Below are 26,747 nucleotides of genomic sequence, written 5' to 3' on the forward strand. Positions count from 1 at the left end.
GCAGCTGAGTGCAGCTCCCAGTTTGCAGCTGCCCAGCACTGAGGGGCCCTGGGGATTAGCTGATGGTCATGTCACCACAAGCCAGAGCCAGGCCAAGAGCCAGGCCTGTCCATACTCCTTGGCCTCACAAAAAGCCCCTGGCTCCCAGAAGTCTTAACCCTTCTCTTTCTGGCACCTAGCAGCAAGCAGATAGGCAACTTGGACTTTGAAGAAGAGACTGGGTTTTATTGGACTTCCATTATTCATAGACTACGTCTACTTTGGGCATGGGGGAGGATGCAAATGCTCCGTATCCTAATTCGAAAATCCAAAGTGCTGCAACAATAAAAATGCTAGTCCTAAAACTGTATACAGCAGTTCAAACAGAAGTAATTTGATAATTTCCTCAGGCATACAAAGCAGCAACTCAATAAAAATATATATGCTAATGAAGGTATTTAGTCTTGGCCATTACATTTCATAAATATTTACTGTTCAGCACTCAGAGTCCAAATTCACGAGAATCATTTAACGACCCAAATAGGAAAGATGAAGGAAAGCATTTTGTTCTGCTATGCCAACTCAGAACACAGCCACTTCCTAAGGGCAGCGCGTGGCTCTCCCCGCACAGCACATGGGTAAGCATGTCAGCAGCCTGGAGCCACCACAGCTGCTGGGACAGCCAAGGCTGGTGGGCTCGCACTAGTGGCAAGCTGGCGAGGGGCTGAAGCTCGAGGCTGAGCTGGTCAACACTGTGCTCCTTCAGCTCAACGATAGGATGGTTGAGAGCATTAAATATTGAAATATATAGGATGAAAGCACCAGGCAGAGCTGAGAAATTACGTCACATTTCAGAAAGTAAAATATAACCCATCCTGAAAAATGCAAAGCCAACCATTTTGCTTTAGGGTAATCAAACAATTGGTTCAAATCTCTGCAAAGAAGAAACACAGACTTTAGTGCCACAATTTGTAAAGTGTGGTATTACCCTAACTCAGGAAAGGGCACCAAAGACAGTTTGCACTTATCTGAATTCTAACTGAAAAGTTTAAAATATAACTATCCTGATGTGTGTAGAACAAACAGAGAAGAAGCATATGAGACGCTATCTTTAGGAACCTCACTTGCACTTGACCAGTTCCCCTCCGGGTTTCTTCTTTTATTCAGAGCAATATGAGAGAAATACTTTCTGAAAGAATTCAAATGTATGCAAAACTTGTACTGAGGAATGTCTTTACAGCTGAAAATGCACATGCTGGCAGAGATATCACAACCAAGTATTGCCAGCAGCACAATCAGAGCTGCACAGGTGTGACTGGGGCGGGGAGCAGTGACCCTTCTGGGCTGCCACAGTTCTGCAGAATGCAGCCCACAGCCCACATCCCACAGAGGGAACCTCTGAGTGCACAGGCTGTGCCTGCACCTCCCCAACAAGGCATAAAGCAACTGGGTGACCAAGCAACAGTGTCCTCACAGCAACAAGGGCTACTTTTGTTTTGTTGCTCTGTGTTCCCTTACCCAATTCTCAGTCTCTAGAGATTATAGCAGCAATTCACAGGAAGATCCTGCTTCCAAGTATATGCTTGTTCTTCTATGATTTTCATGATCAACATTCCCTTCAGTAGTGTGATTCCTTAATCTTTTTTGAAGGATTTTGCAGTCTGTGGTTGTCTTTATTTTTTTCCTTTTCCAGCTGCGCATATTAAGTGCTCTGTCCTCAATAAAATGGTACCAGTAAAGTTCAGGCAACAGCCATGGAATCCCAACGCCCATGAAGATATGTGGTTCCCAGGAAACTCTGTGCAAATACATTTCCTCCTGCAAAAGCAGAGAAAACGGGTTTCAGAAGACATTTACTATGAGGTAATCAATAGCCACTTGCTCTTGTTCTGAAGCTAATTTGGAGTTCACCAAATCCTCGCTCCACAGATAACCCCCAAAGACAGTATTTTTTGGTAAAAATCCATACATAGAACCTCTTATTCTACCAGCACCATGGCATTCATATTCAAAGGGAGGACAGGATGAAACACAGGACACAAAAGTCTTCTTCATGAACATACTATTCAGAAACCCTGGGGTAGCACTGAGCCCAATGCTGCAGTAGTAGGAATTCATGAAAATTCCTCAGAAGTTGCATGTGATTCATGATGGACAAAACCTCTCCATTTATTTGTACAACTACAAGGAACATTTTTTTCTTACTTGTAACTGGATGTTGCACTTGCAGCCACTCACAAGAGCACAATCACCCACACTGCTCCTGAAGAAGCGTCTCCATTATTTTAACATCCTGGGAAAAAGCACAAATAACTGCCAGTTCTACACAGCTGAAGTATTTCCTGTATTAGAAACGGCACCCCCACCACACACCAGTAAAGCCTTAAATAAAGACATTGCATGTTATCATTAAATGTAGGTCCAATTTAGTCAAATTTTTTGTCTGGGGCACTCGCTGCAGACAATCCCTGGGCCCAGCTCACCCACTGGCAACAGGAGCATGGGTGCAAACCTCAGAAGCACCTACAGCAGAGCACCCGGTGAGGAATGGCGGGACGTGTTCCACCAAGCACTGCTCCATGTCAGGGCTACAGACTGCTCCCCAGCCACATGCCTCGCTACTCGGAAATTCAGTTCAGTTCAAGGTTCAGCACAAACTGGGAGAGAAGCAGCCTCCTATTTGGTGGAAAGCAAAAAACACTCCCTTTAAATATGAAAATCCAGAGCATACCTCCCTCTCCCACTTTTTGGCTCAGACTGCGTACTGAAATTGTAGTAATTTGCCAACCCTACCCCTAATGTTTGGTCAGACTTTGTGGACTGAAATAAGCCTGGAGCTTAACTACAACCTTTGTGAGGCTCAGGCTTATTCTAGTACGCTCTCTGTTTGTCAAGATAAAGGATTTCTCAGTTTGAGTCACTGTAAGAGGAGTTAAAAAAATAGACAAAACAAATAGGTCAAGAGAACTTCCTTTGACATCTGTACAGAAAAAATTGATAAGATATTTTATATCTATGAAAAGCAGTTAATCTTCCACATTTATTCTTTGTAGAAGGCAATAAGCTGACTACCTCAGTCTATCAGTCTAAATTGGACATGCCACTGTTTACAGAATGAAGCACTAATTGACATAAGTGAAAACTCAGAGGTTTGCCTAGGGAATTTTAAAATGTTACTTATTGAATCAATTATGTTCACAGTGTGACAACTGCTTTTTCTTTTCTTTCTCCTCAGAGCACTGCAGACTTTTAGGCAAAATAGTGTTGAGGTAGAAAAGGGGAATGAGAGGGGACTCCATTAAATGAATAAAATACAAAAGGGCAGGCACGAGCCATTACCCAGTACTTCTTCAGCAAGGAACAACTAAATCTAAGTCTAATCAATATATTCCTTTCAACTAAAGTTCAAACACTTAAATCTCGGCCCCAGGAGACCAGGCTTAGAGGAGCTAAATTTACACTGCTTAGAGTGCAATGATGCAATTGAAATGCAGAATAAATGCTGCCTACCCATCAAACTATGCACCTCTACAGATGCAACTTAAAAACTTCTCTGAGGAACAAGCCATAGGACAGTTTTACTTTTCAGAGGCAGATGTGCTCTGCTAGTGTAAGAAGCTGCCTTGCCAAAAGTGTCTACTGACAGCCCTCACTGGAGTAAGGGTAACAGCCCGAGGCACACAGAGCCCAGCAGACTCCCGCATCAGGACTTCTCCAGCAAGTCCCTTTGCCACCACAGCCAGTACGCTGAAAGCACAGAGAGGACACTGGTCCATGGCAGGGTGTCAGGATGACGAGGGACATGCAGAATGGCAGCCTAAGGAGTTTCCAGCACCACCAGCTTGTTGGGCAGCCTATGCTCGCATCTGGAATATCTGCTAGGAGCTGGAGCAGACTCTCAGCTGACAGGAACAGAGAGAATAAATCACAGCTGTAACCTCCTCCACATCTCACCGAATGCTGTAAGTTTCAAACAAGAGGTTAAGAGATGTACAGGAAAAGTGCAAATGGCCTGTTTTAATGCGATAAAGGCAGTGCACACTGCAGTGCATCCCTCATTTCCATTGCCAGTACAAAAGCAGGGTAACATTTTAACAGACATTTTATACTGCCTGTGAAAAGAGCACTTAATACATTTTATTCTTTTAGTAACTGTGACAAAGCATTTTTCAGTTAAATATTTGCTATTTGAGCTCAGCTCCGTCATTTAAAAAGCACTACATCACGGCCTTTAATTTCCACCTCCTTATATATTCAAGTCAAGCAAAAGAATCTAAAAATGAAACCAAGACATGAAAATGACGGAAATGTTGCAATATTTCATGCAGCAGATAAAATATCTACCAACATAACAAAAGTTTCTTGCTACAAATGCTCCTTCATCATGTGGCCTTAAAATCACTCATAACTTCGTCACCTGTACTGCTTTCACATCAGCAGGGATTGTCGTAACTCAGATATGTACAAACTAATTAGGCCACTTTTTAAACAAATTTTAAACATACACACACAAAGACTGACTTCAGGGGCCACCACTACCCCTCCTGGGCTGGAAACTTCTCCCAGACTTTGTTTGCAGCCTCCAGAGCATCCTGTCCCCTCTCCAAAGGAAGCCAGGCTCTGACCAACAGACCCAGGACAGGCTGTGCTGGTAGATGGGATTTACTGATGTATCTGCTCAGACTTTTGAATTATTCAGGAGGAAAGTTTTATTGGCAATAATGTGGGCGAGCATTACTCATTAATACCTGTTCTGAATAGGTAAGGAAAAAAGCCCCACAACTACAAATGCTGTCAGTTCCACAGAAATGTACTACGACTTCTACAAACAAAAACAGGGCAGGAGAACTTTAGCTCCTATATTTCTGTTCAGAGTTGGAATAAAATAAGAGAAATGTGGCAAATATGAGAACCCATAAAATGTTGCTGTCATTCCATTAGGCATTAAAAAAACCCTACCACAGAACAGGCTCGTATCTCAGTTACAAAAATCACAATTAAAAAGCTCAGTGCCTTTGGTGCCCATGAACAGTTACATGAACAGCAAGTTTTCCCTCTCTTTCTATAAAAAAAGATAATTAATAATGACTGTATGAATACATGATCTTCACTGTACTCATTCACAAAATCTAATATTCATGCAGGCTGTTCCCTGGCTGCATTTCCTCTGCCCCCTCACATTGCTGCCTCCCACAGTTTCCTTGCTCCCTTATCTCATCTGAGCCTCTCCAAACAGATGGGCAGAAGTGCACTGCTGTCAGGATCGACGAGATAAGGCCAAAAGTCATGGTTTGGCTCTGCAAGTAGCATCCTCAACACACTCCAATCAATTACACCGGGTGCAAGAAAAGCAATGCCTTTTTGGTCAGGCCATTAGGAAGGGTACAGATCAGGTACTGCAAGCCAAGAGGCAAACAGAAGCCTCGAGAACATTTATCAAGCATTGTCAATCATGCAACATATATTTTAACACTTTGTATTGCCACTTATTACATTCCGGTACAACGTACACTCTGGCCAAGCCACAATGAGCCTTTTCTAACAGAAGAAATGAAATGCACATATCCAGCTGCTGCCTCAGGGAGACAGATGATTGGGAGGCGGGGGGAAACCCAGGCAAGACTGTATATTTACATTGGATCTGGTGTTGTTGTGTTTCCCTTTCTCACAGACCTGCAGACGTGAGCACAGCTGCGGAAGGTTCCTGAACACAGCACTGCAGAGATACTGGGAGCTCGTTTGCTCTCCCCCCAGCTCTGCACTGCCCTAAGCCTGCGAGATGCCTATCACTGATCAGTCACTGCTCATGCTAGCGGAGCTGCCTGCTTCTGTCTACTGCTCTTTTAAAGCCACCAGAAAACATATCTTATAGGTACCAAGAATAAACAAATAAAGAAATAACTGTGTTGCTTGAAATACAATTCCATCTACAATTATTGGGGCATAGATTCCAAAATCAGCCTCTGAAGCATGAACGAGAGGTTGCGGCTGTCATCCCCGTGCCAGAGAAGAGGAGAATGTTCAAAGGGACTGCAGGTGCTTCCCAGGCTCCAGGCTCCAACATCCACCAGCCTCAGTGGGTGGAAAGATAGGATACTGCTAAAGCCACTTAAAAGCAAAATCAAAACCAAACAAAATAACCCAACCAAATCAAACCCCTTCAACAGCATTAACCACTTGGTCTCCATGAATAATTAAGACATGACCCTAACTGTGTACAAATAAGTTCATCTGAAAACCAAATTTCTCCATTACATAACTAAAAATGATAAATAATGGCAAATATAGATTCCTTATAGTCTTGCAATATATGAGGTTCTTGAGCCCAGACATGGAAGCACCATGTTTTCAGGCACATACAGATGCTTTCATTCACCTGAAACAAGACACAAACTGAAGGGAAGGGGAAAAAAAATCCTACAGAAAAAACCCCCTCTCACTTTCTCATTAAAATGGTTTAATTAAGTATTCCTTCTTTCTTGCTCCTTCTTCAGCAGGTGTAAATTTTAAACAGGCTGCACAGCACAACCTGAATCATAGAATTATAGAATCACAGAATGGTAGGGGTTGGAAGGGACCTTTAGAAATCATCTAGTCCAATCCTCCTGCAGAAGCAGGTTCACCTAGATCAGGTCACACAGGAATGGGTCCAGGAGGGTTTTGAAGACTTCCAAGGAGAGTGACTCCACATCCTCCCTAAGCAGCCTGTGTCAGGGCCCCGTCACCCTCACAGTGAAATAGTTTTTTCTTATGTTTAAATGGAACTTTTTGTGTTCCAGTTGAAACTCCAAGTCTCTTCAAGGAACAAAATTCCCGAGAACAAGACTTCCACAAACTCCATTTCCCAATGAATGCTTCAGGAGACATCACTGTCAAACCTAGTTTATCAATAAGACATGATTCCCCAAAACGAAAGGCCTTTGAACAGTAACTCCCTTGGGATGCTCTGCTGGATAGCTTTTACCCTCTTTCATAATTCCTTGTGAAAGACAGAACTACTGAAGTATACAGAACTGCTACAGGGAGATTGACTGTGGCTACTGTAAACACATCAAGCTGCCAAAGAAAATCCAAACACTACTGGAGAAAAATGCATGATGTGATATAAATTAATGTTGACTACTTTAGACTATTTCAGTGTAAAGGTGCTATAGAACCACAAATTATTATTACAGTATTAGCTGGTACAATGAGGCATTAGGAAGAACTGTTTCAAGGCCTGGGGGAAATCAGGAATAAGAATTAATTACAGAAGCTGATACAGTCATACATGCCACGTTTAAAAAATTATTTGAAATAAAACTATTACCATATTAAAACTAAATTCATTTTTGTTCTGCTTATTCACTGTGGACAAAAGAAGAAGTCAAGTATTTTTTCAACAATTAAAAGATTTAAAAAATCCAGAATCATATTCATTTTGATCCCAGATGATCTGTGGACTTGAAAAAAAAAGAAGAATAGAATTTGAGGAAGAAATTCAAGCAATAAATTACCTACCTTCTTCACACCTTGTTTTAAAAACGATCGAGCAAAAGCTTCCAACACACAGTTGAGGAAACCTGCCCCCGTAACTGATATTCTGCCTTTTTGTGTGAATTCTGTCCTAAGAAATAGGGACATAACATCATTTTATTTTTCTGACAAGTTAGTACACATCAAGTGTAAACTCTAGATTAGAAAGTGAGGGGTTCATCTTTTCCATTCACATATTTTGTCTGACAATCTCAAAGGCAAATATACCAAGAAACAGGACCATGGGTTTAATGAGAGGTGTGTTAGGACCATCTCACCTGGTCACAGCTGCTGAAAACCCAGCCAGACCCTGCCTCAGGGAAGAACACGTGTATGGGAGAAGCCCCAAGAGCAGCAGAATCAAGAGAGGTCTGGAGTGGCCACAGCAACCATCTCCAGCATCACAGAAGCCAACTGCAGACACAGGGAAACAAGCTGGTACCATTTGATAGAGTTCTCAGAACATCATCCCACCCAAGCTGGACAGAGGCAGTGGTGACAGTGAGGAGAGGACTCCCCACTCCTGTCCTCACAGTAGTAAAAACCCACCTTAAGCTCAGCTGCTCTGGTTGGGATTTATTTATTTGTTTTGCAGTTTCACCATTGTAGGGGACAAAAATGGGAGGCTCAAGGAAAATACTGATCTCTGATTGATTTCTGTAGCATGCAGCTGGCAATGCTGCATCATTACAATACAGTCACAGGGAGAAGTCTATTAATGAGATCCAACTACTAAATTATTGACGAGTTAAGTACAGCAAATTTGGTCTAATTGTTTCCATGATGGGAGTTTAATTAAAGTGTCTTTAGTATAAAATGCCTACCAACGCAAGGCTCTTCAGAAGAGGGAGCTTTTGTACAGGACATCTTTGTCATTCCCATTTCCAGCTGACAAGGACTGCTCATGCACCACGTGCATCTCACCACATCAGGGAGACATCTTCTCACCCTGTGCCCACCATGATAACAGAGACTGCAGCTCCCTCAGGGCTGTATGAAATGAGGGGAAGGGCTGGGTAATAGAGGGAACCTGATAGCAATTGAGGGGTACAAAATGAAAAAGCAAATAAATGCTTCTGGCAGGGAAGGGGAAAAGAGTCAAACCAAAATAGAGAGGACAGAAAATGACACCAGAGACAAAATTCAAGCTACACAGCAGTTCTTCACTGGGAAGAACAGGTATAACCTGCCCAGGCACACAGAAATTTGGCAGTACCCAACTTCAACGTAAATTCAGGCAGTTACAAGGGAGTTTTGTCATTGACTTGCTCCTTTGGTTTTGCTCTCTGCATAGACAACTCTTTGCAGAGCCCTCTCCATCAACACAGATGCTGCCCTGCTCAGCTTGGTGGAAAGCAAGCTCATACCTAATACATGTAACACATACTTTTAGGGTAAGAGCCGTACTCTAGAAAATTGTCCTTAGTCAAACACGGGGGCAAGCAAGTGGAGGGGAGCAGTTGACAAGATTCAGATTGGTTTGGAACAACAGCAGAGCAAGCTGTGAGTCCCAGACCTCCAGAGCTGCGGCTCAGGCATTGCCATCAAACATCCAGGCAGGCAGTGCCATCAAACATCTGGGCAGTGCCATCAAACACCCTGGCAGTGCCATCAAACACCCTGAACCCTCTGCAGGCAGATGCTGCTTGGGTCTTGCCACATCCTGCCTGCAGCTCTGCCTACAGCCAGGACCTGCTCACGGAGACTAACTTTGAGTTCAGCTAAGAGGGTATCACAAGTGCTCTGTGGCCTGTGAATATACAGATATGCCTCATCATGCCTTTTTCAATGGTTTATAATTTATTTATGGTAATGCTTGTTGCTGCTAGATGTTTTTAGACATTTATATGCTCTACTTGGAAACACCTACAATCATTAACTTTCAAGAATATGCAGCAGTTGGCATCCTTGCATTAACATTTATTTAGGACAAAGTAACCATCTGATGTTAAGAGGAAGAACTATACTGTGGTCAAATTGACTGCTTAGGACTCCAATTGCCCCAATTCTATTAGGGACATCAGAAATGTCGCAGTCTCCCTTCCATGACTTGCAGTCCTCTAGTTGAAAATGATAAAGGATGTAACTGCCAATCTCAAACTGGGTAAACTAATTCACATCCTATGGATGAGGTTCTGCTAAACTTCTAAGCCATCAGTCCCTGCAGTGACTGAATTAATAGTTTGATTTTCTACAGTACATTGGTCTACAAAGTAGCTGAGCCGAAGTCAGAACAGACAGTTATAACTTCATCTGACAGAGGCAGAAATATTCTGGATTCCCATCAGCATCATCCCATCACATGTGCCTGCTCTCCAAAGCAGCAGCTCTGTCATTGGTCCCACTGGTAGGATCTTGCAGAGGCACAAAGCAGGGCTGCAAGTGTATTCTCATGGGTGTATTCTCATACCAAATCCAAAACACAGCACTGCATCAGCTACTAGGAAAAAAAAATAATTCCATCCCAGCAGAAACCAGGACAGGGCAAAGGCAGTCGATGCACTCTGCTGTCTGATCAGGACACAAGCCAGCAAAGTGTCACTCTGCTTTCATTTATCAGCAATAACAATGTCATGTTAAAGCTCACTAAACAAACAGCCCACAACAACACACTGACTGCGGTGCAGAATTTTCTCACTCTCTTCACACTTTTAGTGCTCTGAAGAGTTCCAGGAGGTTGCTAGTGAAATCTGCCCAACAGCTTAGTAGTGGAGAAAGACAAATTTCTGTCTGTACTCAGGTTACCATCAATCTGGGAATGCTATTTTCTGTTTAGGGGCATAATGTACAATGTTCCCACCAATTAAGATCACTTGAGTCTTCTCATTTTGTGTTCTCTTACTTCTCTCCAGTGCAACTGTATGCTGCTAACGTTATGCCCTTTGCACAATTCATCTGTCTGAATGTAAATGTCACCGTACATTTACTACATGCAGCTGAAATTTCACACCTGTTTTGCCAGTCCGCATTTGTTAGATCCAATTTCCTCCATCAGACACCTGAAGAAGTGACAGTGGTGTGCACAGGCACACAGGTATCACTGAACCTACGTGTCCAGGTGCTGACCCACGTCAGCGCCCACAGCACCTCCAGAGGCACTGTGGCCCCATCAGGAACTGAAAGCCTGTGTCAGGGACCTTGCCGAGGCTGCAGTCACACTGGCAGCCCAGGTACACCTCTGCCTTCCCTAAGGCCTAAATGCTTTAACCTAAGAGCAAGCAGTGGTGACATGGAGCTCAGGCACTCCCCTGAGCAAGCCTGGAGGAGCAGACACATACTTGGAGCTTTCTGAAGCCACAGGGACTCTGCTAGACAACCCTGCCATGTTTCCCAGGGAACACCATGAGGCAAAAGTAATGACTAATTACAAAAGACCCCAGAAAAAAAAAAAAGAATTAATGGAGTTGCTGGAAATAAATCTGTTTTTTAAAGACAGTCACGTGTATCTCATACCTGCTCATTTCAGTGCTACAGGAATTAGCAATTCCACTCCGATCCTGCTGTAAACATGCATAAAGACATTTCCAGGCTCTGCTCTGCACAAACACAAGCGTGTGTTCTCCCAGGCAAGTCTCACAGCAGCTTGCATCTCTGGGGCACAGTAGGCCAAACACAGGAGAAAGAAAATTATTTGGGAACAAGTATGCTCTGTGCCAATGGCTGGCAAGCAGGAGGGAGCTGATAATTTTTAAACTGCTGTCCAAGCATCTGTTGGCAGACACAAGAGCAAAACGAACACTGTCTACGCCTGCTGTGTGGGAACAGTGGGGCAGCCTTCTATGACTGCAGAGCAGCACACAGAAAATTAATTTCCAGCAACTACTTGTGCTCTGGCCAGAGAACCTAACCTCGCATCTGAACGTGCCAGAGGACACCTACAGCTGCTGCTTCAAATGTATTAGAGAAACACCAAAGAAACTATTGTTCAGACTCCTCTAATTCCAAGCACTCAAAAGCAAAAGAAAATCCATTTTCAGGGCCACGGGCCTGCAGCAGCAGCCCTGGGCAGGCATGGGGGCACTGCTACACCCAGAGGCCAGCACTCACCAGTTTGGATTCTCCAGGCTCTCTCTGAAGACAGACTCCTCACTCAGAGACACATACTGTGTCCACGTAAGACAGTGAGTTTTCACAGCCATATTTCTTTTCTGCATATTAAGCCAAGACTCCTCTTCCAAATAGATGGCACTTTTAAGATGCTCACCTGGGAAACAAAAGAATTACATCTTTTTTAAAGTATTTTAAAAGTTTTACTAGCTTCAGAGGATAAGACTGAGGAGTCAGGAGGATGGGACATCAGCTGTGGCTAGTCTAAATGAGAACAATCAACTTCTTCAGCAGCTACTAAAGCCCATGCAAATGCTCCAAGATTTAGGGAAGTTACTTGGTCATCAGCTGGACCACTGCAAGTACCTGCACGGCTTCATGCCTCCTGTCTTGCTGCCAATGGTTAATTTATGACAATGAAAGAGAAGAGACACTGCTTCCAAATAGTTCCATGGAAGACAGTCAAACTTGGCAGGTAAACCAGAGGGGCAAGAGAAAGGCCTGTACCTTGACAGGCTGCTGCCACTGGCCACAGCAGCTAAAGACCTCCCTCAGCTCCTTTTGCCCAGACCTCCTCCTCAAGCCCACTTGTCAAGTTGAGTGACCTTGATCAAGCAAGTGTGGGCCAAAGAAGGGATGAAAATCTCACCATCGCTTTATTTACTTTCTGTCTGTATAGGGCAATGGTATGTTTTCCTTGACAAGTGAGGCTTGGAAGAGAAAAACACATATTTAGAGGCCAAACCACAGTCTCGTCAGTACCAGGGGAAGTGTACATTGCATACTTCTAAGCATGTAGACTGTGAAAAGTTACAGTTATTTAACCATGCATGAATGCAAGTGTACTTTTCTGTGCATAGGCTATGTGCAAGAGACTCGGAAAAAAAAAGAAGTAAGGCTAATTCTTCTCCCACACTGTGAAGAATCATCATTAAAAGAGGCAAAGGAGAGAGACCTAAGGGATTGCACAGCCCAGGTCCTCACGTTTTCTACAGCCTTTAAGGAGTTACGTTTTACCTTCTTCACAGGCAACCCTGGCTGCAGTGACCATGAGACGATCAAGATCCTGTGTGGAAGAGGCAGGACACAAAGCAAGATTGCGACCCTGGATTTCAGGTGAGCTGACTTTGGCCTCTTCAAAGATCTACTTGGAGGAGTCTCATGGGATAAGATCCTAGATGGTAGAAGTGCCGGAGAGAGCTGGTTGATCTTCAAGCGCCACTTCCTCCAAGCCCAGGATCAGTGAGTACCTACATGCAGGAAAGTGGGAAAAGAAGGCAGGAGGCCTCCATGGATGAACAAACATCTCCTGGGACAACTCAGGGGGAAAGCAGTCATCTATGAGAGATGGAAACAGGGCCTGATTTCTTGGGAAGAGTATAGGAACTTTGCCAGAGCATGCAGGGGTGCAACTGGGAAAGCTAAAGTCTTTTTAGAATTAAACCTGGCCAGGAAAGTAAAGGAAAACAAGAAGGGGTTTTTCAGGTACATCAGCAGCAAAAGGAAGATGAGGGGGAATGTGGGCCTGCTGCTGAACACAAGAGGGTGCCCTGGTGACAGAGGATGCAGAGAAGGCCAAACTACTGAATGCCTTCTTTGCTTCGGTCTTTACAGCCAAGGCCAGCCCTCAGGAAGCCCAGTCCAGCAAGGATAACAGGATGGCCTGAACAGCAGAGGACTTGCCCTGGATGGATGAGGAAGAGGTTAAAGACTTGTTGGCCAAGCTTAAGGCTCATAAGCCAATGGGTCCTGATGGTATGCACCCGAGAGTGCTGAGGGAGCTGGCTGATGTGATTGCTAAGCCTCTATCATTTTTGAACAATCATGGAGGACAGGTGAGGTGCCTGAGGACTGGAGAAAGGCCAATGTCACTCCAGTCTTCAAAAAGGGCAAAAAGGACAACCTGGGAAACTCATCCTGAATGTTATCACTAAACATATGAAGGAAAAGATGGTTATCAGGGGGAGTCAACATGGATTCAGCAAGGGGAAAACCTGTCTGACCAACCTGATATCCTTCTATGAGTGCACGACTGGCTGGCCAGATGAGGGGAGAGTAGCGGATGTCATCTACCTTGACTTCAGCAAGGCTTTTGACACTGTCTCCCATAGCATCCTCATCAGAAATCTCAGGCAGTGTGGCTTGGATGAGTGAACAGTGAGATGGATCGAGAGCTGGCTGAATGACAGAGCCCAGAGGGTGGTGATCAATGGCACAGAATCAAGTTGGAGGCCTGTGGCCAGTGGAGTTCCACAGGGATGGGTTCTGGGGCCAATCTTGTTCAACATCTTCATCAACAACCTGGATGAGGGGACAGAGTGTACCCTCAGCAAGTTGGCTGATGACACCAAACTGGGAGGACTGGCTCATTCCCCAGAAGGCTGTGCTGCCATTCAGCAGGATCTTGACTGGCTTGAGAGTTGGGCAGAGAGGAACCTCATGAGGTTCAACAAGGACAAGTGCAGAGTCCTGCATCTGAGAAGGAATAACCCCAAGCACCAGTACAGGCTGGGGATTGATCTACTGGAGAGCAGCTCTACAGAGAGAGACTTGGGAGTCCTGGTTGATAATAAGCTAAATATGAGCCAGCAATGTGCCCTCATGGCCAAGAAAGCCAATGGCATCCTGGGATGCATCAAGAACAGTGTGGCCAGCAGGTCAAGGGAGGTTCTGCTCTCCCTCTACTCTGCCCTGGTGAGGCCTCATCTGGAGTACTGTGTCCAGTTCTGGGCTCCCCAGCTCAAGAGGGACAGAGAACTGCTGGAGAGACTCCAGCATAAGGCCACCAAAATGATCAGGGGACTGGAGCATCTTCCTGATGAGGAAAGGCTGCGGGAACTGGGGCTGTTTAGTCTGGAGGAGACTGAGGGGGGATCTCATTAATATTTATAAGTATATAAACGGTGGATGTCAGGAGGTTGGAGCATGACTTTTTCCTATTGTAGCTCGCAACAGGACAAGAGGTAACGGAAAGAAGCTGGAACATAAAAAGTTCCATTAATAAGAAGAAACTATTTTGCTGTTCAGGTGAGGGAGCCCTGGCACAGGCTGCCCAGGGGGGTTGTGGAGTCTCCTTCCTTGGAGGTCTTCAGGACCCGCCTGGACATGTTCCTGTGTGACCTGATCTAGGTGACCCTGCTTCTGCAAAGGGGTGGGACTAGATGATCTCTAAAGGTTCCTTCCAACCCCTACCATTCTATGATTCTATGACTCTGATGCAACATGCTATAAGCACAAGTCGACTTGTTTTAATTCCCTCTGAATTTACTTACAGAATGATTTTGGGAGAGAGTACAATACAGTATGTTCAGGGGCTACGGATCACACATACAAAAAGCCTGAGCTCACCTTAGAAGCTGTTTATTACTAGCTGCCACCTTCTTGCTGAGATCCACTAGACTTGGCTTTGATAAAAATACCATTTGCCACATAAAGGCATGTGCATTGATGGCAGTTTATTATACCAGGGTGGAGGGAAGGTTTACTTTCACTGTGGCCCAGGTAACACTTTAAAACAGCTTTACTTTTTCCAGGTACAAAAGTTAAAAGCCCATCATATCTGTTCAAGTTAAATATAAAATCAGTTTCTACAGCATTTTTTGTCTTCATTCCTCTTCTAAAGTAACTTTTCTAACTTATAAAAAAGCCATTAGGAAATGTAATCCTTTTAAACAAGATACACCACAGTGAAGCATTAAGGTTTTACAACTTGATTAAATTTCTCAAAAACTATTTACCTTTCTTAAAATGTCAGGAATTACATTCTGGCACATTGCAATTCTTCTCCGGTAAATAATCCCCGTAGACAAACCTGATGATGAAAGAGAATCAGATGGGAAGAGTTACAGCAGCACATATCATCATTTTTTTAACAAAATCAAAGTAGATGGAAGACTTAACAGCACAGCAAACATGCAAGCAGAATTGCTGGCAACTTAACAAGAGCATTAGGGGGGTGGTTTTTATTTCTGGGTCGTTTGTTGGTTTTTTTGGTTTTTTTTTTTTACACATAACCCAGCATTTCTGCTTCTTTGCATGACACAGGGCTGTGAATAACACTGCAACAGACATTTTTCACTCTGCCTCAGGAGCGCGTCCTGAGGCATCCATCACTGCACTCCAGGCTCCCCTTTTCCAGCGTGTGGTACCAACATTCTGTTGGCATTTGCAGGGATGTTCCTGGGCAAGGCCAGTGCTGGTGTCAGGCTGCATGAGAGCACACTGGGCCCCCTCCCACAGCCCAGCAGGGCCTGGTAGGGCCTGCAGGAGAGCCTGCTCGTGGTGGCATTGATCACTGGCGCAAGGGAAATGCTCAGGCACCTCAGCTACCAGACCAACAGACTTAAGTTTTAATTCATTTCTACCCTCACCTTGATTTATATTCTCAGGCTCACTCTCTGGGTAAACATGCAGCGTACGAGACCTACAGAACAGTCCTGTCTCATCACACATTTATTTTTGTATTGAGTTGGACCCAGTGACAAGGACAAAACTATCTATTAGGAAACAAATTACAGTTATTTAGTATCTCCAAAAAAAATGGCTGGCTTTTAGAATCACTTTGTCTTTTAATATTTAATGACCCAGATCAAGAACAGAATGCTACCGAACGAGAAGCCAACTGGCAGGCAGCCCAGGTTAAAAACTTCTGTGGGATAAAAGAGTACCTTCTCGAACAGTTGCTTTTGGTGGGATCTGTGAGATGAAAACTTCATGGGGTTTGGTTTTCAGAACTCCAACAAACACCACACTAATAACATGAAGCAGTTCCACGCAACGTAGAGCAGAAAAGCATCCTCTGGAAAGACTGGTTTACTGCACTTGAAGAAAACTGCAATAGCAGCACTAATGTTCAGCTTTCTCAAACCTCAGGGCAACCTCGCTAACAACTTGCTTAGAAAGAGAGCATAAGCCTGGAATTAAGAGCCACTTTTAAGCCTGAGCTGCAAGACAGAAGACATCTCTAAATGTATAATAAAACTTTTGGAGACTGAAGTTTAAGGATTAAAGCATTTGAGACCAAAAATTTCTAGTCTTTAAGTTCATATTTCATCCCAAACAAACATTCGATCACAGTTCCCATATTAGGAAGAAAGGTGGTTACTTCTACACAAAGTCCTGTGGTTCTTCTTTCCCATGTGGTGGCATAACTGTTTAATATATCCTCCTCACAGGCACATTACCTTAAGTGCCCAATCCCAAGCATTTCCTGCAAGCTCACCAACTGGGAAACAAAGCCCCACGAGGTATCAGCAGACCTTATCTGACAACTGCACTCTGACCCAGGGAGGTTTATTTTGCTCTCAATATGATTGGGAAGTGGCAACATCTCAGTTTTGGTATTTGGAGAATTCTGATTGACAAAGCAAGGGACTGAGGATCTGTGGTTTCTTTCTGTCAGCAACCTACAGGGCCACCACACAGCCTCTAGTTCCCAGAACTACTTCCTCATGTGGCAAGTGAAACAGCAAATGATCCCTCCAAAGGCAGGGATCACGAAAGGCAAGTAGTGCAATGCTTGTGGAGCACCAGAGGCCTGATTCTCATAGCTCACCATGCTTCCTTCCAGAAGCCTTATATCTGATCTGTAGAGCACTCCAGTTGGAAACCATCAGAGAAATGCCGAGGAACCATAAAACTGATGAACTACAGAGAAACCAGGCAAAATGTGACTAATAGCCTCGGAGTAAGCTGAAAATTCAAATACTTGATGCAGTTAAAACATACAATTTGGAGAAGTGTAATATTTTCTTGGGTCTTGCTTATACAATGTCCAGCATGCAGAAACTCTAGGTATGTCTGCAGTGCCCAGCTTCTATTGAAATACAGTTGTTAAACAATTTATTTAAAAGGTTATGAAAAAAAATTAATTAGCTCTGTAAGACAAGTCAAGTAGCTTACCTGTTTTCTCTTCCACTGTTTCTACAGCCATGACATGCTTCTCCATCGGACTGGGATACTGGAATAAAAACGTATAGGATAAAGATTACCACTTCTCACACCAGTAAAAGAAAATTGCTAGCTGCCACTTGTCAAGTCAAAAGCAGTTTCACAGCTTCTCTCCACAGGTACAAGCTACCCAATGTTAACAATCTACAGTCTCCGTTCAGGTTCATTTCTGAAGGGGCCAGCAGGAAAGCCAAAGAGGGACTTTTTAAAGGAGTACATAGTGACATGACAAAGAGTAATGGCTTCAAACTGAAAGAGAGGAGATTTAGATGAGGTATCAGAGAGTTGTGATCAATGGGGCAGGGTCTTGTTGGAGGTATGTATCTCATGGAGACCCTCAGAGGTCGGTGCTGGGACCAGTACTGTTCAATATATTCATTAATGACCTTGATGAGGGAACAGAGGGCACTGTCAGCAAGTTTGCTGATGATACTAAAATGGGGGGAGTGGCTGACACACCAGAAGGCTGTGCTGCCATTCAATGAGACCTGGACAGGCTGGAGAGTTGGGCAGGGAGAGATCTAATGAAATTCAATAAAATGTCTTGCATCTGGGAAAGAATAACCCATGTACCAGTACAGGTTGGGGTATGAACTGTTAGACAGTAGTATAGGGGAAAAGGACTTGGAGGTCATAGCGGACAGCAGGATGTCCATGCACCAGCAATGTGCCCTCATGGCCAAGAAGGCCAATGACATCCTGGGGTGTATTAGAAGGGCTGTGGGCATTAAGTCGAGAGAGGTTCTCCTCCCCTTCTACTCTGCCCTTGTGAGACCACATCTGGAATATTGTGTCCAGTTCTGGGCCCTTCAGTTCAAGGATAGGGAGCTGCTGGAGGGAGTTCAGCACAGGGCCATCAAGACGATGAAGGGAATGGAGCATCTCCCTTATGATGAAAGGCTGAGGGAGCTGGGGCTCTTCAGCTTGGAGACTGAAGGGTGATCTCAATCATGTTTACAAATATGTAAAGGGTGGGTGTCAGGAGGATGGAGCCAAGCTGTTCTCAGTGATGTCCAAGGATAGGACAAGGGGAAACAGGTGTAAGCTGGAACATAAGAGGTCCCAAACAAACATAAGGAAAAACTCCTTCACTGTGAGGGTGATGGAGCACTGGAATGGGCTGCCCAGATGGGTTGCTGAGTCTCCTTCTCCGGAGACATTTAAAATCCATCTGGACGAGTTCCTGTGTGACCTACTGTAGGTGGTCCTGCTCTGGCAGGGGGAGGTTGACTAGATGATCTTTCAAGGTCCCTTCCAACCCTTAAGATTCTTTGATATTAGGACGAAGTTCACCACTATGAAGGTGATGAGGCTCTGGCACAGGTTGCCCAGAGAGGCTGTGGCTGCTCCATCCCTGGCAGTGTTCAAGGGCGGGTTGGACAGGGCTTTGAGCAACCTGGTCTAGCAGAAGGTGTCCCAGCCCACGGAAAGGGGGTGGGAAAAGATGATCTTCCAACCTAAACCATTTGGTGATTTTAAGTTAGCAGAAAAGAATAATTTAGTGAGATTAGAGAACACACAGAAGAACCACAACACTGCCACGAGAAAAAGTGCTTGAAGGTGAGATGATAGCTCTTGCTGCAGCATATATACCTTTCACACAGCCTCCATGTCACAGAAACGAAGACACGAGCTCTTGACCCACATCATGATTTTCAAATGAAGGCTAAGCAGAGCCTTCAGCAGCATAGCAACTCCAGGGGCCAGAGCCTCCTGCAGAGAACAGTGGTGTCCCAAGTTTCTGCAGCAAGCAGAAACTCCTTGTCACTGCCACTCAGCACAGCACATTCAGCCACATAACCTATTTCCTCAAGCAAAAAGCTGGAAAGGTGTAGTGCAGCTGCTAGAAGAGTGTCACAGCAGGACACCACTTTGGATTGCAGCGTGGGTCCACCCTGGCAGGAGAGCATGCTCCTCTGCTCAGAGACAAGGGTAAGGCATCGCCCCTCCCTACTCCTGCCCAGGGTCACTTCCTTTTCCTGAGGCTGTACAGATTGGACAAGCTGGAAGAAAGAGATTCTGACTTCAAGACTCCACTGAAAAAGGATTACACCAAACTGTATAGGTTATCTGTAGGGCAACATCCTATACAATAAATGTTTGCACAATAACAGAACTTCTAAGGATGAATAGTTTATTTTGGAACCTAGAAAACTCCTCACGGTAGAAATGCGACATAGAAGGCTACAAGGACCTTACTCTGTATTGCAAAAAGCAACCAGTATCCACCTGAATAATGAACTCCAAACTGTAAAGTCCAATGTAACTTCTTGGACTCAAATAATACTCCAAAGTTACTGTAACCTCAATGTTAATATAAATGCCAGGCTGAAGAAATACTGACCACCAGACTGACATTAAACAAAATACGAAGCTTTAAGAAAGGTGGAGAAATTGCATTTTAAGGCTAACTCAGTTTAGGTAATGCAGTTATGATGTGCAGTAATAGGTGCTCTACAATTCTGATATAAAAGAAATCTTGGGTTCTAAGCTGAAAAGGTCAACTCCAGAACAGGCTGTTCTATAATACAGTTATACTACTTTTTCTTACTTTAGAATAAAAGTTGAATTAAAAAGTCCAATGTTTTCAAGTCCTATTCTATACAGAAATTGGAGACCTCTCCACGACGTGCTGCTTTGAAATGGCAGCAGTGGCATAATTACATTATTGATGTAACTTACATTCTGTAAGGCCCAACTGTGTGAAACAAAGAGCCATTTACATAAATCTCTCACTAAATAGCAGGCTCTATTACCTTAGTATTTAAACAGAAATAGACTCAATTTCCTACACAGCACAGTAAAGAAATAACATTACAAGTCTACAAGCAGATGTAATGGCAAGGAGAGTCTAATAACCACAAAAATAGTATTTTCAGCCATCCACAGCCTCCCTGCAAGGTTTCCATTCCCCAGGGACACCAAAGCTAACAGCAGCAGAGAACAAAGAGATCTCAGCCTGGCTGATATTTCAGTCATGCAGTAACTCAATCCCGAACTCTTCTCCCCAGCCCTGAAACACAGAAGTCCCGTCCCTGACTTAAGGGGTCCCACTAGCCCAACAGCTTCAGGTCTGCCTTGTGGTCTCCTTGCCCAGGAGCAGTAACAAACTGCCTTGTATCACCTCTCCTGCTCAACAAGGTCACGGGCAAGCACTGCCATCCCTTCCAACACTCACACATGGCACTGGTTTCTGCGTCCTCATCCTCAACTTCTTGTGTTGGGCTACGGGACAGAGCAAAGACTCCCAAAATTTGGAATTGCCTGAAGAGAGATGGCTACTACTGTGCTGCTAACCCACGGTCATACCCAAACATCACAGCTCCTACGATGTGTTCCTGTTCCTGAGAACACTGCTGCTGCTCATGCCACAAGGAGAAGGAGCTCAGGACACTGATACAGCGATGAGCTGCCCACCTGCGCTCGCCACTTGTTTCTTGGGAGCTTTCACGGCACAGCTATCATCCCCTCGGCCTGCATCTGCAGAGAGTGTTGGGGCTGGCCCGGAGTATAAAGCTGCAAGCTGAGAGGACAGGCAGCACCCGCTGGGCAGAATCCGGCCAGGGTGTGGAAGGGCAGTTTTCCCACCTCTCATTAGGGCAGCAGGACAGGAAGGCCAATGAGCCTCAAATCCAGAGGTGCTGGGGCAGAAGCGACATCCGCAAGCGCCCGCGGCCGCAGCTGAAGGGAGGGAAGGAATGCCACCTCGTGGTGCGGCCCGCAAACGGCAGCGGGCACGGCGCGGTGGGGTACCGACCGCCCCTGGGCTGCGCCCCTCGCCCGGCCCGGGCCCGCTGCGCGCTAACGCAACCCTCCGCTCATTCCGGAAATGGACGAGCAGAGGAGCCGCCCCGAGACCGTCCACCTGCCCGACACAGGAGCAAATCTCCGCATTGGGGCAACCCTCCAAGCTCCCCGCCCTTAAACTCTTCCTGGACTGCCCCAACACCTCTCCTGCAGCTCAGACTGCACCTGGGGGACCTACAGCTCACAACACTGTAACTCAAAGTTTCAAACTTTTATAAAAAAAAGGTTATCCAGCCAAAGTGTGCACATTTTGTGAAAAACAAAAAAAAAGGGGTTCCAATGAGTTCTTGTAGTAAATTTCATTCCGGATTGATTTTCCTATTTTAAAGACATTTCTCCTCCGTCACACTAAGAAGGACCCCAAACAAACTGGCAACAGCAGATGCCACAAAGCTAACGTCACCTTTAAGCTATCCGTAGCTCTGAAATTACTTTTTTCTACCCTGGCTGCTGGCCACGAGTGTTTCCTGAAGTCATCAAGAGTCAATTTCACACACACACAGCTGCAAGAGCTGTACCAGCTAGCAGCAGATCAGAAGCATTGAGACCCCCATCTCCAGAAACCCCTCAACACCCCAGCACTGGGGGTACCCAAGCAGTTAGGGGGTTGTCGCTCATTTCACAGCCTTGCAGAACTGAGGCACTCCATTCTCCATGTGCAAACACCTGATAATTAAAAATTGATAAAGAATTCCTGTGCACTCATTTGGTCTTCCTGCAAACATATTGATTGCTGGCTACAAATAACAACAAGCAGGATCGATTGCATTAGTCATTTTTCTGAATCCAGGGAATTAAGACCCCACATACCTTTCCTAACTGGAATGTGTAAGATTATTTATCAAATACAGCAGTTCCTAACCACATCTTAGAAGTTATTTGAGGGAAATAGCAGGCCTCTAAAAGTGGCACTGTGTTCAGCAGCAGAGAGAAATCACTACAGGTTACACATAATGATTTGTATAAAAATGAAATATTTCAAAGCAATGAAGGGCTGTTTTTACATGCAAGATCAAATGGAGCCCACATAAATCAAAATGACAGCTTCAAAGACTTGCAAAAAATAATAATATTTAAATTCATAAATATTCTGATTCTTTCTCTTTCAACTGCAAGGAAACCAAGCAGTGACACTGCAAAATCAACTAAACCTCCACTTAGTTATTGGTTTGGAAGGGCAGTGGCTGTGAATAAATGTAAATTTATGAAAAAAAAAAGTCTAAGAAACCCACCACAGATTACTTGCTGTGATAAATTTCGATAAATACATAAGCCTTTCACATGCAGACACACTTATTTCAAATACAAATCCATTTGACATACTTGAACTAAACGTTTTACAGTTCAAGGGCTCACTTTAAAACAACAGCCGCACCAACCCGCACCCAGAATCTGCTGTCTGTTCCAGCAGGCTGACAAGACACCCCATTTGGCTCCACACCCCACACCTCTAACATGCCTCAGTGCAGCAGCAGCTCTGCCCCCGGACCAGCCACTCGAGCCCAGGCACATCAGGCGCATAGGACAGAAGTCACTGCTCCTACTTCCAGAAGGATTCTTTCATGTCTACACCACAGCTGGCCGAAAGGTGCACTCAGCAGAAAGCAAGTGGCCCTTGCAGACCCCCATCTGCCTGACTCACCCAATACGTCCCTCAAGATCACGCTCTGCCAGCACCTGTCCTCCCACAGCGACCACAGAGGGGCTGTTTCCTCCAGAAACACATAGCAAAGAGAAGGTTTTCTAGCTTATTTCTGAACAGACACACAAGAATATATACCTCAGTGTCTAAGGTAGCAGGCTACACAGCTGATTACCACCTAGTTCTTACTGATTCTACACGATGAAAGCAGAGGCTGCATCTGTGTAGCAAGAGTATGCTTCCAGAGAGCTGGTTGTAATTCTGATACAGAGTGCAGCAATGTTTTAAACCTAACGTAAGAGATGTGTAAAAGAGATGAGGGGCCAAAAACAGACAAAAAGCCCACACTGATGCTTTCCACAGACCAAGTGACTTCTGTGCTCGTGCCTCTGAGATCATAAATCACAGTCGATATGCAAAATGCCCTGATCGAAGCAATAGGTGCGATTTCTGTGAGCCAGGAAATATCTTGGAACAAACATGCCCTCAAAGAACCCCAACTGCTTTGGCTTTGGTCTCCTCTGAGAGTACATCTGACTGCACCTTCCCACCCTTTTTTGCAACATAACAGCATTCAAAGGTTCAATTTGCAAAGCCACTACAGAAAGAACAGGAGCAGGGGCCCTGAAGTCAATTTTAACTATGGCATTTACAAGTAACTATGGCAATTATTTTTCAATCATATCAAATTCCTGGTTAAAAGCATGGGATGCACTTTGCTGCCACACACAAATGAGGATTATTTTAACCTTTCTGCTCCACACTTCTGGCTGTCATAATTAGCCTCGCTATTCCCCTCCAACTGCCCTTCTCAAGCTCTATGGAAGTATACTACAGAATACGATTTCCATTTGCATTTCTACTCTGCTGCAAGTCTTTCACATTGAAAAGCACTATTTCAGCTTCTCCTCTCACCTCTAATTGCCGAATATTCAAGAAAATCAGCAAACGGTATCCCTGCCTTTTCTTTTCCAAGTTTCTTGGGAGTTTTCACACCCTTACCTCAGAGCACATCCGTCGTTTCGCCATGGTGTGGCACTGTAAGCCACATGGTTAGCAATAAAATAGAGCTCAGGATTTCTGGAGCTGGGCGAGAGAAAAATAAATGTCTGCTTTTCTGCCTGTTTTTGTTTAAGAAAACCTTAAATGCATATTTTCATAGCCGCATTTCGGGGGAAAAAAGAAAAAGAATAGCTGTAGATGGTAAACAGAAAAACAAGGGAAACAGAAAGACTCCAGACTAAGTATCTTGGCCTGTATTAACTGCTCAAAGCTCTGGCACTTTGGTTTGTGAGGATACTTTAGGTTTATCCTTTGTAAAAGATTTTCAGATACATGGCAGTTTGGTTTTCAGTACGGGGATGACACCACTACAGGAATCAAATTGTATTTGGGACCAAGCCACTAAACACCAGGAAAAATATAAGCAGTCAATTAAAACAAAAACCCGCCACCACATCTTTCAGAGATTCATCTAGGTGATCAGTCATTTTCTCATGAGATGGACACTGAAGACAAGAAGATGACCCCACCAAGATCGCATGCATTTCAGCAAGCCCAATGCCATCTTCAAAGGCTTTTAACAAACAGGGAAAACTGTTTCCTTGGTAGAAGGCAACATACTCCCTTCACTCCTACCCTAACCCATAAAACTGATTCTGTTTTTAAGGCTCTGACCATTTTAAATAAAACTTTACTTAAGACAAGGCTTTCTCTGCCTCCCAGTGCCTGGGATGGCAGCAGCGGGAACAAGGCTGCACACCACAGGTCATCATGTCATGGCTGACGAATGAAGAGTCACTGGGGCTGCCTCAGCTGCAAGGGAGCACGCCGGGCATGCTCCACCACCTCACCAGCCACAGCTGCCCGGGACACCCACACAGCAACACAACACCAGACACAAAGCCAGACTTCTGCTAATAGGAGACACGGAACTGGCAGCTGGCTGAGAAAAAGTCTTTCCTTGTGTTTTAAGTTGGTTGCATGATGAATTAATTTAGCCCAAAGTCAACATTTGTTTACACATCTTGTCCTACTGAGAACATTCACAAACCCATGAGGCCTGTGCCAAGGAAATGCCCCATGCTATACAGCTGCTCACTTTTACCATAAAATGGTTAAACACACGTGGCCAGAACAAAAATAAGGGACCCTGCTCTATTCTTCACCTTGGTGTTCACAAAAAGCAGCCACAGCTATAGGGCAAAAGTCCAGCATCAACTTGTAATAAAGATTAGTATTCACTCTTATTTCTGTGCTACTGTTCAAAGGAAAACACCAACAAAAAGGACAGTTTTGATGCACAGCTTGGAGCCTGGGTCTAAGAGACAACAGTGCTCAGAGAGAAAATTTAACAGCATGCTGTTTTGCTACAAGTAGTTGTAACATGGCAAAGCTGTTTACCTGTCATTAGCACAGCCTTCTGCCACTGCAAAGCATTTTCATTTCAAAGCCTACTTAAAAGTCTAACGTTGCACTACTAGGCCAAAAGCCATACAGCACCAAGCAGTGATGCAGGGGTTAGCATTCTCCAAGCACAGAAACACTGAACTCACTTCTGCTGATCCAATCTTTATTTCAGCCAGATCCCAGCCACCACAGCAGAGCCCCTAGAAGGGCAGGTGCCGCCGTCCTGCATGTGCACACCCCTTGTGCCAAGGGGCAGCCATGCTGCAGCCCCACCGAGTCCATTTCAGCTCACAGACTGTCACACATCACCTGTGGAGCAGAGCATGTGGCAACAGGTGGGATTTGGTGGCTTCCCTTACTGCACGAAAGACCCTCTCAGATGTTTTGGCACTCTGCCAGCAGTGGTTAAGCTGTTTCTAGCCAAGAAGAATGGCTGCCCGCTTCTCATCACCGCCAGAGCGCTGCCCGCGCCATCCTCCACAGCCGAGCAAGCACCGTCCCTGCTGAAGTCGCCACAGGTGAGGCACCCCGGGCCGCTAACAGCGCCAGGGAGGCTGCTCTGCTCCGGAGGCTCGTATGCAACTGACACGCAACCAGCAGCTCCGGCATAGAAAACTAAGTTTTCGTCTACAGCATGACAACAGCTGTGACGAAGATGAAACCCATGCCCTGAGCTGCAGCAAGGGCCCGCGAAGCCACGAGGCCCCACGGCGGGACCCGCACGGCGTGGCCGGCCCGGCTCCTCCCGCACACTCGGCCTGTGTCAGCTGCGGCCGCGGCGGAGCAAAGGCAGCGCGGCGAGGTTCTGCCTCCAGCTCCGCTCCAGCGGTTACCCGAGCCGCTTCTTTCCAAGCAGTGACCACGCGAGCAGGACGGGAGAAGAGAGGAGAGAAGCCGCTCAGAGCGGGCAGGAGCAGCGCCAGCAGTTAGCGCGGGCACTGGATCGGCACGGCGCGGCTGCGGGGCGGGCACAGCCCGCGAGCGGGCACCGCCGAGCGCTGCGCCGCGGGCTGGAGGACGAGGGCCGGCCCGTTACCTTGCGGAGGTAGCTGGCCACCACCTGCTCGAACGGGTACCGGTATACGCGGTGCACCTCCACCATCACCCCCATGGCTGGCTCCGGCTCGGCCCCGCTTCCTGCCCGCCCCGCCCCGCCACCATCTTGTGTGCACCGGGGGTCCGCGCCGGGCCGGGGCCCGTCCGGCTGGAAGAGGCCGCAGGGCTGCAGAGAGTTCCGCAGGCCGCGGGCGGGCTCCCGGACTGCTCTGTTCAGGGGTCTTGTTGTGCGGCACCACTGCAGAGGGCCTCTATTGCAGCCCCTTGCTTTGGTCCTGCGGAGCTGAGGCCTCAGGGCAGGCCTGGGCCCAGCCAGAAGAGCCGACCCGCGGGCCTGGGCAGA

At 45.6% G+C, this 26,747-nt stretch overlaps 1 protein-coding gene across 1 annotated transcript; it reads right to left on the reverse strand.

Annotated features, from left to right (window-relative positions):
* Positions 1-1,437: 1,437 nt before the first annotated feature.
* PRELID2 (PRELI domain containing 2) lies at positions 1,438-26,459 on the reverse strand. The gene is given in 8 exon segments (XM_062002823.1): positions 1,438-1,797; positions 2,185-2,272; positions 7,480-7,585; positions 11,542-11,674; positions 11,677-11,698; positions 15,279-15,352; positions 17,443-17,500; positions 26,385-26,459. Coding segments are annotated over 7 exon segments (513 nt in total). The 3' UTR covers positions 1,438-1,797; positions 2,185-2,227.
* Positions 26,460-26,747: the final 288 nt, after the last annotated feature.

Source organism: Colius striatus, chromosome 9, assembly GCF_028858725.1.
Source record: "Colius striatus isolate bColStr4 chromosome 9, bColStr4.1.hap1, whole genome shotgun sequence".
Classification (NCBI taxonomy): domain Eukaryota; kingdom Metazoa; phylum Chordata; class Aves; order Coliiformes; family Coliidae; genus Colius; species Colius striatus.